This window comes from Cibotium barometz, chromosome 15 (assembly GCF_041138505.1).
Source record: "Cibotium barometz isolate CiBa-2024 chromosome 15, ASM4113850v1, whole genome shotgun sequence".
Lineage (NCBI taxonomy): Eukaryota > Viridiplantae > Streptophyta > Polypodiopsida > Cyatheales > Cibotiaceae > Cibotium > Cibotium barometz.
The window spans coordinates 39,094,434-39,108,281 of record NC_141060.1 but is presented as its reverse complement, the minus strand read 5'-3'; the positions used below and the strand labels follow the sequence as shown (position 1 = coordinate 39,108,281).

At 43.7% G+C, this 13,848-nt stretch overlaps 1 protein-coding gene across 16 annotated transcripts in view; it reads left to right on the top strand.

Moving 5' to 3' along the window:
* The first annotated feature begins 2,071 nt into the window (after window positions 1-2,071).
* Window positions 2,072-13,848, top strand: part of LOC147631281 (synaptotagmin-5-like) — a 110,977-nt gene continuing 99,200 nt past the window's right edge. For 9 of the 16 annotated variants that reach the window (XM_086809637.1, XM_086809647.1, XM_086809645.1 and 6 more), the window contains exons 1-9: window positions 2,074-2,373; window positions 10,141-10,215; window positions 10,346-10,516; window positions 10,715-10,747; window positions 10,933-11,022; window positions 11,296-11,421; window positions 11,539-11,679; window positions 11,776-12,195; window positions 12,376-12,510. In XM_086809637.1, coding sequence (XP_086665763.1) covers window positions 2,161-2,373; window positions 10,141-10,215; window positions 10,346-10,516; window positions 10,715-10,747; window positions 10,933-11,022; window positions 11,296-11,421; window positions 11,539-11,679; window positions 11,776-12,195; window positions 12,376-12,510 — 1,404 coding nt within the window. In that variant the 5' untranslated portion in view covers window positions 2,074-2,160. Of the gene's footprint in view, window positions 2,374-10,140; window positions 10,216-10,345; window positions 10,517-10,714; window positions 10,748-10,932; window positions 11,023-11,295; window positions 11,422-11,538; window positions 11,680-11,775; window positions 12,196-12,375; window positions 12,511-13,848 lie in introns of all 16 variants that reach the window. The other 7 variants (XM_086809640.1, XM_086809641.1, XM_086809639.1 and 4 more) reach the window with 4 other exon arrangements.

The following is a 13,848-nucleotide window of genomic DNA, read 5'->3' as shown; positions in this document are numbered from 1 at the left end:
AGCCTTGGTTAGAATGCAATTTAGGCTCAACTTTTGGAGCATGTACATACTTCTCTATAATTTTAATGCTTATTGGGTAAGAAATTATCATAGGGTATATTCATAGCAATGAGGTATATTCAAATTTGAAGAGTAGCAAAAGTACTGACAAAGATAACTCATAAACCTTGTGAAATTTTATTTTTGTGAAATATTTTTTGATTGCCTTTTGTGCGTTTGTTCACTTTATTTGACTATTTTTTATGGAAACCAAAGCAATGAAGAAGTATTCATATCATAAGCTTTGTTGTGGGACCCATCTTGCTCAAATACCCAAGGCTTTTGTACTAACAAAAAGGTGAGATGGCATACACCATGTAATAATATTCAAGGTTTAGACCACTGCAATTATGATATTGTAGGCACTTTTTTGCCATAAAACTTGTTGGAGGTAGAATTGGAAATTACTAGCAAGAAAGGTTCAAGTTTGGGACTTAAAGACTCCTTCATAATTATGTGTCTATATGTACCCTAGAAACAATGGGGATAACCCACCAACTATTATTGCCATGAACTTTTTGCCTCCACTTTGCACAAGATGATTTATGGCATGAGGCAAAAACACACAACTGATCACACAAGATGCTTTATGGCACGAGGGGAAAAATACACAAGCAATCACCTTACCTTGAATTTTTTGGCTCCACTTGCACATCCATTAGTGTCCCATGCAAACATTTACTAATTCAAAGCGCCCAGGGAATCTATTTGTGCATGTGAAAAAACAAAGCACTTCTTAGTAGCTCCTAACTAAAAAAAATACACAAGCAATCACCTTACCTTGAATTTTTTGGCTCCACTTGCACATCCATTAGTGTCCCATGCAACACATTTACTAATTCAAAGCGCCCAAGGAATCTATTTGTGCATGTGAAAAAACAAAGCACTTCTTAGTAGCTTCTAACTTAAAAATACATAAGCAATCACCTTACCTTGAATTTTTTGGCTCCACTTGCACATCCATTAGTGTCCCATGCAACACATTTACTAATTCAAAGCGCCCATGGAATCTATTTGTGCATGTGAAAAAACAAAGCACTTCTTAGTAGCTTCTAACTTAAAAAAGTTGAGAACTTTAATAAGAGAGAGAGAGAGAGAGAGAGAGAGAGAGAGAGAGAGAGAGAATATACTGCATGGTCCTCCACCATGCATGGAGTCAAACACTACACTTTTGTTCAATATTATAGTATATACTGGCAGCTATAATCAATATATAATTCATAACCCACCCAATAAATACCTATTAATCCTCAGTAAGGAGTAAAGGCCCCTATGTTCAACACTAAGGTCAAAACACATAGCCTTACTAGAGGATAGGCGAAAGAATGGCAAAGTGAAACAAACCATTAGTGGAGAAACCTTCATCTTCTAGACGGTGTGACTTGCGAGTGATTTATGCATATTTTACATAAATTGAGGTTGTTTCCACAGTCCTTCTCAATTGTCCACTGATGGAAACTAGCTTGCATTATTGAGGGGGCAAGGAGGTTGGTAGCATTGTGATTGACCCTGCTCACCATAGTTGCTTTCTGACAGGCTGTTTTCGAGCATTTTGGCCGTAAAAGACTTGCAAAGTTTTAAAATGACCGTAAAAAAATACACTAAATACAGAAAAACTTGTTACATTTTACCAAACCTGTCGATTTTGAAGGGCAAGGGTGCCCGTAAAAAATCAAGGCTGCTCCCCAATTATCTTCAACGTGTCACTCTCTGGCGCAGAAGGCGATGAGTGCCAGGTTTTCTAGTATGCAAGTTGCTTTTCATGGGCTACTAAATTAGGAGGACCATCGAAACAACCTCTTTGAAGGCTTAAAGACCGGATATATAGGAGAAGGTCAAGACAGTCTCAAGACTCAAAAGCAAATCTCTGACTTAGTGGGAAAAATGGCAGGAAAGGAGGGAAAAAAAAAGGGGTACAAATATTTGAGAAAAAGGTTTAGCTATTTAAGAGGCCAATAGCGAGCAAGTCTTCACGTCGCTCGTGGCATTAAAAGCAAAAAGAAAAACATAAGCATTAGCCCCTCCTGCACAGTGGCACCTTCCCTTTCTGCGCTCTGCTCATTCGCCAGAGCCACCACAACAGCACTGCTCTTTCCTTCAGCTCACACTGAACCCGCCCACATGGCCGCCCCCCCCTCCTTCATTTCCATGGTCTACCTCTCCTTGTCCCAGCTCTGCTGCCGCCTGGCCGCCCGATTCCCCCTCCTAGCCGCCCAAACCCCCCTCCTGGCCTTCCTCATCCTTACCTTCTCCATCTCCTGGGGACTGGAGAGATGCTTCTCCCCCTCCTCCAACTGGGTTGCCCTTCTCTTCACTGTCTGGGCCACCATCAAGGTCTGCATCTGAGCTCTAAAAGCCCTCCTTTCTCCCCTCTGAAATGATCAATTGAAGTTGAAAATTGACTTTGTCTTTCATAATTTTGATACATTCTTTGTGGGTTTTTAAAGAGCATAATTGCAAGTATAAAGATCATTGCTCTGTTAAGATGGGTCAGAGAGATATCTTTCACGTGATACTGTGTTTTCCTTGGGCCCAATATCAGGGGTCAGATTACTCACATTCTGTAATGGGTGCGTGTATCCTGGAGACCTTAATTATTTACTTAATCGACAACACAATGCAAAAAATGATTAGATGCAAGATTTGTGCCCATGTAAGTATGGTGTGGATCCGTGTTTACACCCCACTAGGAACCCACCCCCCTTTTCTGTCTCTTCTTCTGGATTCTTTATTACCAAAGGGATTTTAGGTACCAAATTTTGTGGGTATTTGAGGACAACTTCACTTGACATACCACATTTTCAAGATTATAGAATACAAATATTGATTAGCTCGTTGAAGGTTTCTCTTGAAAGAATGTGCACAAGCGGAAGCAATGAACATGAGAGAGAGAGAGAGAGAAAGATTGCAAGCAAGAACTGAGCTTTATTAGCTCGAGGTTACAGAGTACAAGAGCCAGCAAATAGGGCAGAAATGATATGTAGGAATGAATAAGGGAGCAACTCTTATATACTAGTACATGAAACAGTCGGCTGTAGGAAAACAGGCCAACAGCTCCACGACAGCATAAAAGAAAATATGCAATATTTTAACACTCCCTCTGCATCTTGAAGTGTGCAAAAAAGTTAGAAGAAAAACTGATGACGAAGGTGCGACCATGGACACCTCAGCATGGCCAGTACTGAGTACACCTTGGAAAATGCACATGTCAGCTTGTTGTCCTCAGAGAACATAATACCACTATAGAAAGCAAAAGAAAATCTGCTTGGCTCCAAACTCAAAGTAGAACTGTGAACACATCACATCCAATAACCTCGAACAAATGAACATGGAACACATCCTGTCCATAGTCTCTGCTAACCAATAGTTCTGGAACTCATCCGAACCATGAAGGAAACTTGGTTGATCTTGGAACTCATCTGGGCCATCAAGTGATCTTGCCTGTCTTTACTTGGAACTCCGACACACGGGTCCCATGCTCCAGATTTAATATAAGAGAGCTTTTGAAAGCCCCCTCTCCCGCCTACAAGCCGTTTCTGGAAGACAGCACGCGGGGGATGCCCTTAGGATCAGAGCAGGACACCAGTCATATTCTCTCCAGACTGTAAGGCCTTGGGAGAGCTGGGGTTGTCACTAGATGAGTCAGTGTCATGTGACTTTTCTTTGCCCTTCTTGGAAGACTTGCCCTTGTCCTTGGCTTTGCCTTTGTCCTTTGACTGACAATCCTTTGACAGGTGGCCTTTCTTCCCACACTTGTAACACCAACTCCGAACTTTCTTTTGCACTGTCGAGAGTGCCTGATCAGGTCCAATAGACAATGAAACTTTCAATTCCCCTTGAGAAACTAGGATGGATTCCTCTTCCAAGAGGAGAGTACACATATCATCAAACTCAAGCGAACGTGTTGTGATATGAACCCGCAAAGCTCGGGAAACCATGTCATAATTTGCAGGAAGCCTGATGATGTGGAGAGCAGCTAACTGAGAAGAGGTCATGGCAGTACCCATTGCCACTAATTGGTCATGAATTACCTTAACCTTCATCACGAATGACTGCATGGAAGTCCTTGCTGTAAACTCCAGAGAAAAGAGCTGACCCAATAGGTTGACAGACCGCATTGTAGAGTCCCGTGCATATAGGTCTTTCAGCTTTCTCCAAACAGAAGCAGCACAATCCAATGTTTGCATGGCGGGGGAGACCTCTGGTGAGATTGCTCGTACAAGTGCAGAGTGAGCTTTTGAGTCTTGATTCTCCCAAGCTGAAAGTTCGGTGAGAAAGGCCTCTTGGTCCTGAGTCCACTTCCTAGAGCTGGTAGGGCGTTCAGGCTTTCGTTCGTGGCCCTGAACAATCTCCCAGAGACTCGTGTGTGTGAACCAGACCTTCATCTGTAGCTTCCAATGATCATAGTTTGTACCACTTGTTCGTGCAGCAGGGGGGACCCATGTCTGCCTCAAAGAAGCTATGTCTCAAACAACCTCTGTAGCTAAGCAATCCACGTGCTCTCTCAAGCACCTTTCCACAGGATCCAACTAGGGACTAATAGCCCCCTCTGAAGATGTAGGTTGGACAGCAGCAAAAGAAACACAAAAACACACCACCGGGAACCTCCTACCGGAAGAGGGAGGGGATCTTGGAGGGAGAAGAGCTGATGTGCCCACTGAATCTGCAGCTAGACCTCCTCCACTTGCCTCTGTAGAAGAAAACGTAGCATAGGGGCTGGCCGACAGCAGTTGGAGAGGTTGTAGAGCAGAAAACGCAGCTAAGAAAGGAGAAACGCAGCCACTGTTTGAAGGATCTACAGCCTGGAGAATCTAGGGAAGCAGAAAGTAGAGAGAAACAGATTGTGCAGCAGCTAGAGCCTAGGCGAATGATACCATGAAAGAATGTGCACAAGCAGAAGCAATGAACATGAGAGAGAGAGAGAAAGATTGCAAGCAAGAACTGAGCTTTATTAGCTTGAGGTTACAGAATACAAGTGCCAGCAAATAGGGTAGGAATGATATGTAGGAATAAATAAGGGAGCAACTCTTATATGCTAGTACATGAAACAGTCGGCTGTAGGAAAACAGGCTGACAGCTCCACGACAGCATAAAAGAAAAGATGCAATATTTTAACATCTCTATGTGTCAGATTACTATGCAGGTTCTCCAAAGCTTTCACTGCCAGCCAAACTACCAAATAGGCTCTCCAAAGCTCTCACTGCTGGTCAAACTATTGGGCTAGTACAAGATGCCCACTAGGAGGTATGGGTGCTAGGGAGCAGGTGCAGGGTGACCATCAGGAGGCATGGACGCTGGGCCCGCAGGAGTCGAGTACAGCAGCAAGACAGGCACGGCAGGAACCACACAAGACAAGTCATCAAGAAAATGCCCCATCTTGCAAAGCTTTGTTCTAAGTTTCCACTCGGGAAATTCCTGGAAATCATGGTTGGTGACATTCTGGGAGAGAGATAGTTACGGCACAATGTGTTTTGGGTCTTCCATGTGATAGATAGATTAGTGGTGGGTTCATTACAAATCTACAACTTGACACTCATATTAAAATGAGTCTCTAAAGAGTAATAACAAGATCTGGCCAACCATCATTAGCAGTGACATGGTAGGGTGTAACCTTGTGGAAGATAAAAAACCACCAATGGGACCAAGCGTGGTAAATGTTTAAATGAAAATAAGGAGAATATCTTGCCTTATTGAGCTTCTGAATTCTGCTCAAAAGAAATGAACTTTAGGTTGTTGACTTGCCAGCACCTGAAGTGTCCAACACTTCTTCAAAGGGATGAGGGGGGGGAGAGTTCAATGGGCCAGCAGGCAGTTGGCCTGTGTTATGCTGGCTGATTGACTTGTAGTGCACCCTTCATAAGAGATCAGTAGGGCTTGCTTTCTTCACCGGCCTGTCCTCTTATCATCTGGTGGTATATATTCTGCTGGGTCTGCTTCGTGGGCTGGCTGAATTGCTCACATTAATCTGTGTCTCCACTCTAGTATGTGCATGTGTGGTTGATTTCTCTTTCTGTGAACTTCAGTTGTCTCCTCCCTAGCTGTATATGCTGTTGTCCCAAATGGGACTAATCCTTGGCAAGCTTTAGGTATTGGCGGTACCCATAGTCCTCATTGCTTGCATCTTGAGCTCTCTCTTTGGGCATCGGCTTTTTCCTAACCTAGCAGAGCATGTTAGAGTGCATATGTGGAGAGTTATAGATGCATGTGATGTAACATGCGGAAGCTCTGGGGGTCTTCTTTCAGCCCTAAACACCCTTGAGAACATGCTGATACATAAGCAGACAGATGGGAGAGTAGAGAGAGAGAGATATGCTGGAAATTCAGTATATTTCATATAGTACAAAAAGGTACTTTTCTATAGCCCTAGGCTGCCTTTATACAAAAGGTGAACATCACCCAAAATCTGTCCTAATGTTGGACCCAACTCCTAAACAGTTGAATGATTACAATGAGGAGCTTTCATGCCTATTTATAGTCTCTTGAATACTTGGCATACTGGCTGACCAGCAGTCGGCCAGTCTACAGTGCATTTAATGCTTTTAAACGCTGTCCGACTGGGCACACATCCACATAAACTGTAACGCCAGTAGACGCCTTGTCTTGGTATAGCCGACTCTTCAGTCGACAGATCCCTTCCAGCAGCCGACAGCATCCTATGCCTTCCATGCCCTTGCTCCAAGTCCAAACTGGTTCTCTTCTGCACCTTGTGCTCAAAATCCTAGTTCTAATGGTCTTTTTCTTGGCTGCCCCTTCTAGATTAGCCCTGAGAATGTACATGGGCAAGCATGCACATGACATCCCCCTCTGCTAAACTTGATGACGGGATTCCAACCTGTTCTTGGATGACTGTCATCATCCCAATCTTTTCCCGAAGTCCCTGTGTCATCCATTCATCTCTGGCAACCCTTTTCTTTGAAAACCCGGCCCGGTCTCCAAAACCACTCTGACTCTGAATAAGATCTAGGCATCTGTTCCCTCCAGTCCCCAATCCATTCTTGCCTTGACTCTGAACACCGTCTTGGTCTTCGTTCTTGAGAAATGAGTCTGGCACTCTCACATCACCCCTTGGAGGATAATCCTCCCTTGGGACCGTTGCCCGAGAACCTATCTGGCTCACAGGACTGTCATCCCCTCTAGCTTTGTGGAACACCACCAACAAACCTCCTAGGAGCTCTTCCTGATTTTGTGTTCCTTGCCTTGGGCTTCGTATCCGTGTACTTTCCTGTACCTTGGACCTGTACACCATCAAATGGGACTGAATCAATGTTTAGCTTTGCTGAGCCTGATGCTCTGATACCAATGTAACATGCGGAAGCTCTGGGGGTCTTCTTTCACCCTAAACACCCCTGAGAACATGCTGATGCATAACGCAGACAGATGGGAGAGTAGAGAGAGAGAGATATGTTGGAATTCAGTATATTTCATATAGTACAAAAAGGTACTTTTCTACAGCCCTAGGCTGCCTTTATACAAAAGGTGAACATCACCCAAAATCTGTCCTTATGCTGGACCCAACTTCTAAAGAGTTGAATGATTACAATGAGGAGCTTTCATGCCTATTTATAGTCTCTTGAATACTTGGCATACTGGCCGACCAGCAGTCGGCCAGTCTACAGTGCATTTAATGCTTTTAAACGCTGTCCGACTGGGCACACATCCACATAAACTGTAACGCCAGTAGACGCCTTGTCTTGGTATAGCCGACTCTTCAGTCGACAGATCCCTTCCAGCAGCCGACAGCATCCTATGCCTTCCATGCCCTTGCTCCAAGTCCAAACTGGTTCTCTTCTGCACCTTGTGCTCAAAATCCTAGTTCTAATGGTCTTTTTCTTGGCTGCCCCTTCTAGATTAGCCCTGAGAAGTACATGGGCAAGCATGCACATGACATCCCCCTCTGCTAAACTTGATGACGGGATTCCAACCTGTTTTTGAATGACTGTCATCATCCCAAACTTTTCCCGAAGTCCCTTTGTCATCCATTCATCTCTGGCAATCCTTTTCTTTGAAAACCTGGCCCGGTCTCCAAAACCTCCTTGACTTTGAATAAGATCTAGGCATCTGTTCCCGCCAGTCCCAAATCCATTCTTGCCTTGACTCTGAGCACCGTCTTGGTCTTCATTCCTGAGAAATGAGTCTGGCACTCTCACATCACCCCTTGGAGGATAATTCTCCCTTGGGACCGTTGCCCGAGAACCTATCTGGCTCACAGGACTGTCATCCCCTCTGGCTTTGTGGAACACCACCAACAAACCTCCTAGGAGCTCTTCCCAATTTTGTGTTCCTTGCCTTGGGCTTCGTATCCATGTACTTTCCTGTACCTTGGACCTGTACACCATCAAATGGGACTGAATCAGTGTTTAGCTTTGCTGAGCCTGATGCTCTGATACCAATGTAACATGCGGAAGCTCTGGGGGTCTTCTTTCACCCTAAACACCCCTGAGAACATGCTGATGCATAGCGCAGACAGATGGGAGAGTAGAGAGAGAGAGATATGTTGGAAATTCAGTATATTTCATATAGTACAAAAAGGTACTTTTCTACAGTCCTAGGCTGCCTTTATACAAAAGGTGAACATCACCCAAAATCTGTCCTAATGCTGGACTCAACTCCTAAAGAGTTGAATGATTACAATGAGGAGCTTTCATGCCTATTTATAGTCTCTTGAATACTTGGCATACTGGCCGACCAGCAGTCGGCCAGTCTACAGTGCATTTAATGCTTTTAAATGCTGTCCGACTGGGCACACATCCACATAAACTGTAACGCCAGCAGTCGCCTTGTCTTGGTGCAGCCGACTCTTCAGTCGACAGATCCCTTCCAGCAGCCGACAGCATCCTATGCCTTCCATGCCCTTGCTCCAAGTCCAAATTGGTTCTCTTCTGCACCTTGTGCTCAAAATCCTAGTTCTAATGGTCTTTTTCTTGGCTGCCCCTTCTGGATTAGCCCTGAGAATGTACATGGGCAAGCATGCACATGACATGTGACATGCCCTCTTGCTCAAGTTGAGGTGTTGGTCTCTCTATCTCTAGAGAGTGTTTATGTCCCCCAAAGGCTTAATAAGACTGGTGATAGTGCCGAGCTTAGACTAATGCCATCTTGTGAAGATACTTAAAGCTGATTAGAGTTTTATTTTTTTAAATAAATTACTAGTTGGTGGGTGAATGTAAAGCTACCAAGTCTAGGACGCCCTCACCTGACATCTATAGAAGCGAGGTTAAGCCTCATTGATGGATACTCCCTTGTGGGTGGAGACCAAGTGCGTTAGGACCTGGATCAGGCCTAGGTGTGGCTCTAGCCATACACTTGGTTAGTGGGTCTTGGTGGTATGAGACACCAAGGCTTGAGTGAGGAGTTCAGGCATGTAGCTTCAGGCTTGGGGATGCACTTTTGGGGAGATATGGCTTGGTATTGAGCTGGTGACATTCCCTCCAAGAAGGTCCATTGAATCGACTAATGATTGAATTTTGTAGGCTAAACATGGCTTAGAGATCCTCAGTAAAATACTCGGGTACAGGACAGAAACATAATCCCTTCGTGGTCTGTTTAGGGTTCCACCTTTGCATAGTTGACCAGCCTACCCAACTGCTAGCTTTGGATTTTAGGAGGAGGAAAAGGAGGGAAGGTTCAACCCTTGAAAGAGGAGTAAGGACCCTGTGTGAATCAGCTAGATTTTGTTTGGCAGATGGAAGGGAAGACTACTGAATAGGTCTTCCATGCCCTGGCCACTTGTGGCCTTCCAATGTACCCAAAATTGTCCCCATTGAGCATGGTGTGGTGCTGTTTGCAACAAAGTTGGAGGATCAAAACCAGAAAGTGGGCCTTCCAGCATTGTGGGCGTCCCTGTCATGTTGAAAGATTGAGTAATTCTTCAACATGATAGTTGTTTAGATTGGTAAACGTGAAACACATTGGTGGCTTCCATGTGCTGCCTGTTATTATTGATAAGCCTTGGGCTTGTTCTAAGTATGTTAGCCTTTTTTTTTGCATGCGTGGGTGAGTTGGTGTGTGAGCCAAGCTGGAACAAAGTAAAAGAGCAAGGTTTATGTTCTCATTTTGCATGGGTGAGTTGGTGGAAAACGAAGTGCTTTTCCTGTTGTGCAGTATGGACGGCATCAACGCAAATTGCTCAAAGAAAAGATGAACAACAGAATAAAGTGGCACATTCAGAACACACGAGTACGTGCTGTCTTTGTTGAATGTTTGTTTTCTTTTGCTCTCAGGAAGTCTCTTTTTGTAGGCTTGCTGCGATTTTATTTGTATTTGCTTGTATCTACAACTGGCTTTTAAAAAGTACTCTTCTTTGCAGCCTTTGACACCTTTAGAGCCTTGTGAGTGGCTAAACAAGCTAAACAAGTACTCTTCTTTGCAGCCTTTGACACCTTTAGAGCCTTGTGAGTGGCTAAACAAGCTAATCATAAATATATGGCCCAATTACATGGAGCCAAAGCTCTCTCATAGGTTTGCTGCCATGATGATGGTAAGAGAAGAGTCAACTAGAGCATGGAAGTTCTTCCTTCCTCTGAAAGAACCGTTCTTGTAGAATGCTTTGATTCATGTATCTTGTTGTGGACTACTTTTCAATCAGGCTTATAATTGAGCTTCATATTTTAGAGTTTAAAGCCCCTAGCAATATGTTTTAGGGTGCTAAAGCTCATTACTTTTTTGCTGTTTCCAGAAAAAGTTGAAGGCAAAAAAACCAAAGTTTATTGTGAGTATATCAAGTTTCAAAATGGCTTTTTGAGCCTGTTGCATGCTTGCCACATTTCCATGATTCTGATTGCACTGCAGCTAGCCCGTTTTAACCTTCATAAGGTCAGATTTTTCTGACCTTATGAAGGTATATAAAAGAAGTGAACGCATTGATATACGCCATTGAGTGCTCCATTTTTGCAGGAAAACATTGAGCTGCAAGAATTCTCCCTGGGATTAGCACCACCTGCCTTGGGGCTCGAATGCACATACTGGACAACAGAGGGTGCTGAGGTTTGTTGTATGCATTCTTGTGCAATGTTTATAATCCTTTTGGATGCCAACAGCAATGCGACCTGACTTACATCTATCATCTCATGCAATGCAATCTCTTAAAGTTCATCTTGGTTTGGTAGCTTTTCTTGACTATCTTTATGCAATCCTGTCGGTTATCCTTTTATGGCTGCATGTTTAGATTAAGTTTAAAGGGGGAGAAATGATGAAAAGAAGGATGCACTATAACTTCAACTAATTCTCTGATGTCTTTGGGAATGGCATTCTTTACAGCAAGTTCTTCACACAGGGTTTGATTGGGACACCAATGAGATGAGCATTCTGTTAGCACTAATTACTGCAGGGCCTATAAAGAAACGTGTGCATGTTGTGATCAACAGTCTTCACATCAAGGGTGATGTATGGTGTCATACTGTTTGCATGTATTTGTCTCAAAAACAATGATGGTTCATGTGCACCCCTTTGTCTCTCAAGCTAAGAGGTTTATTTCTGCCAAATTTTCTTTTTTATGTACAGCTTCGTGTCGTACCAGTTCTAGACGGGCATTGTTTACTGTATTCTTTCGAATCGGCCCCCAAAGTTCGTATAGGAGTCTCCTTTAGAGGTGATACGGAATCCTCTTCAGGGATCGAAATACCTGGCATCGCTTCTTTCCTGGTTTGTTTTTTCAGTACAAAGATAATATTCCTTATTTTTTCAAAGAGTTGCTTACTGCAGAGTTTGCACTCATTTGTTTATCTGCATGTACGACAGGAGAAAATCATGCTTGGCATTTTGGTGAAGACTATCGTTGAGCCCCACAGGAGTTGCTTCTCGTTTCCAGTGGTCGATTTGAAAAAACATGTTTCTGGAGCCATCGTATCTGTCACAGTCGTTTCTGGAAAGAATCTAAGGGCGGGAACAAGTAACTCAAACGAGCTGTGTGACAAAAGCTTAAGCTGTAGCAGGGGTAAAAACGGAGATGAACTCCTAAAAGGAAGAAAACTTGTTGAAGTAAGGTTGGACAATGTTGCACGAAAAACCCAATTTTGTAATGAGGATAATCTATCACCAAGGTGGGATGAAACTTTCGAGATGATGTTGGATGGAAGTACGGGCAGTATTTACATCAATGCGTTTGAACAAGGCTCGAGTCATTCAGAGCTCCAATCTCTTGGCTGCTGTAAAATAAAGGTAAGGAGCCACTAGTCTCTTAGTGACATGAAAAACGAGCATGCTTCTTGCTGCACTGATGCCAGTGAACATGTCATTCATGAAGTTTCGGCTGTCAAACTTGGATATGAGAGAAAAAATTATTGCTTGTTTCGATTCAGACAGTTAATTTTTCTCCGTGCGTGCATCCTTTGTCCACAGGTTAAATATGTACAAGATGATTCTACTGTATTTTGGGCTGTTGGGAGAAATAACAACTCGTTAGCCATGCGTGCTGAACATCCTGGAAAACTGGTTGAGATGACAATTCCACTTAAAGGGAACAACTCTGCAGAGGTTCTTGTTTCCAGTTTATCCTCTTGGAAATAAACTATATCTAATCTAAGAAAGATATATTATATTTATGATTGATAGAAGACTACAAGGTTCTATGAGACTAGAACAGTACATTGAAATTGATATCATCATGTACAAAGGAGTGTCTGGGACACGCACACGTGCATGTGTGCGTGTTCGTGCGTGTGTGTGTGTGTGAGAGAGAGAGAGAGAGAGAGAGAGAGATATTAATGTCTACGGGAGACCCCAAGGGTGTTATATGCACATTATGTGTGCATATACTAGGAGGCTAACCCACATTAGGCTTGTGAGCATGGGTTAGGACTAACCTTAAGGGTTAAGGTTAGGGTGAGGCATCCAAGGGTCACACATGGGAAACAGAGAGTTAAGAGTCACTTGAGAGCCCTCCTATATAATAGGGACATGGAGCACACTCAAGGGGAGGCTGGAAGGCTTGGGGCTTGTGAGGCCAAGGCTATGTTATGCTCTCTTGTGTAGAGGATCATATCTACTCACCTACCATTTCACACTATAGTTACATGCTATTGGATTGGAGTTATACCTTCTATGGATGGGAGAATGACCTACGTAGCTCGTGCCTGACATGTCCCGGATTCGGGCTCACAAAGGGGTCACAGGGCATACGACAAAATATCCTATTAAGGTACTACTTCTGTACATGTTTCTTGCATTGTTGATGAGCTAGTGTGTCATCGTGTACCACAGTGCATGGGTGCACACGACATTCTCTCTTGCTTAGCTTGACGGTACCTTCATGGCTTCGAGGTAGTCCGCCAATAATTGTGGATACTCGAGGAAGAATCCTTCATCTAGCCAAACAGCTTCATGGGTCCCTCGATCTTTGAACTTGGCATAAAATTGGCGAAGTCGTCGTCCGGAATCGTGCTTCCAACGATGTAGAAGGATATGCTGGGGCTCTATCACTTCTGCTTCATCAACCATTTCTGGTTGTTGCTCATTTGAAACATTGTGTAATGAAGGTCCGATGTAAGGCTTTAACCAAGAGATGTGGAAGGCGACGTACATCGTCCAACTGTCTGGCAATCTGAGTTGCATGTCGACATAACTTAACTTCTTGGTGATGGGAAAAAGACTAAAACTCCTGAATGATAACTCGGGACAGCGCTTGCCCACTTGCTTGAGTCTTTGCTTCATGATCCTTAAGTATACCCAATCGCTCTCTTTGAAGTTGACATCTCTCCTTGACTTATTTGCTTGTCTGGTAGTCTCTTGAGCTTTGGTAAGGCGCTCTTTGACTGACTCAATGATGGTTGAAAAATGTTTCTGATGTCTTGTTGGCTTCCAAGAAAGGTAATA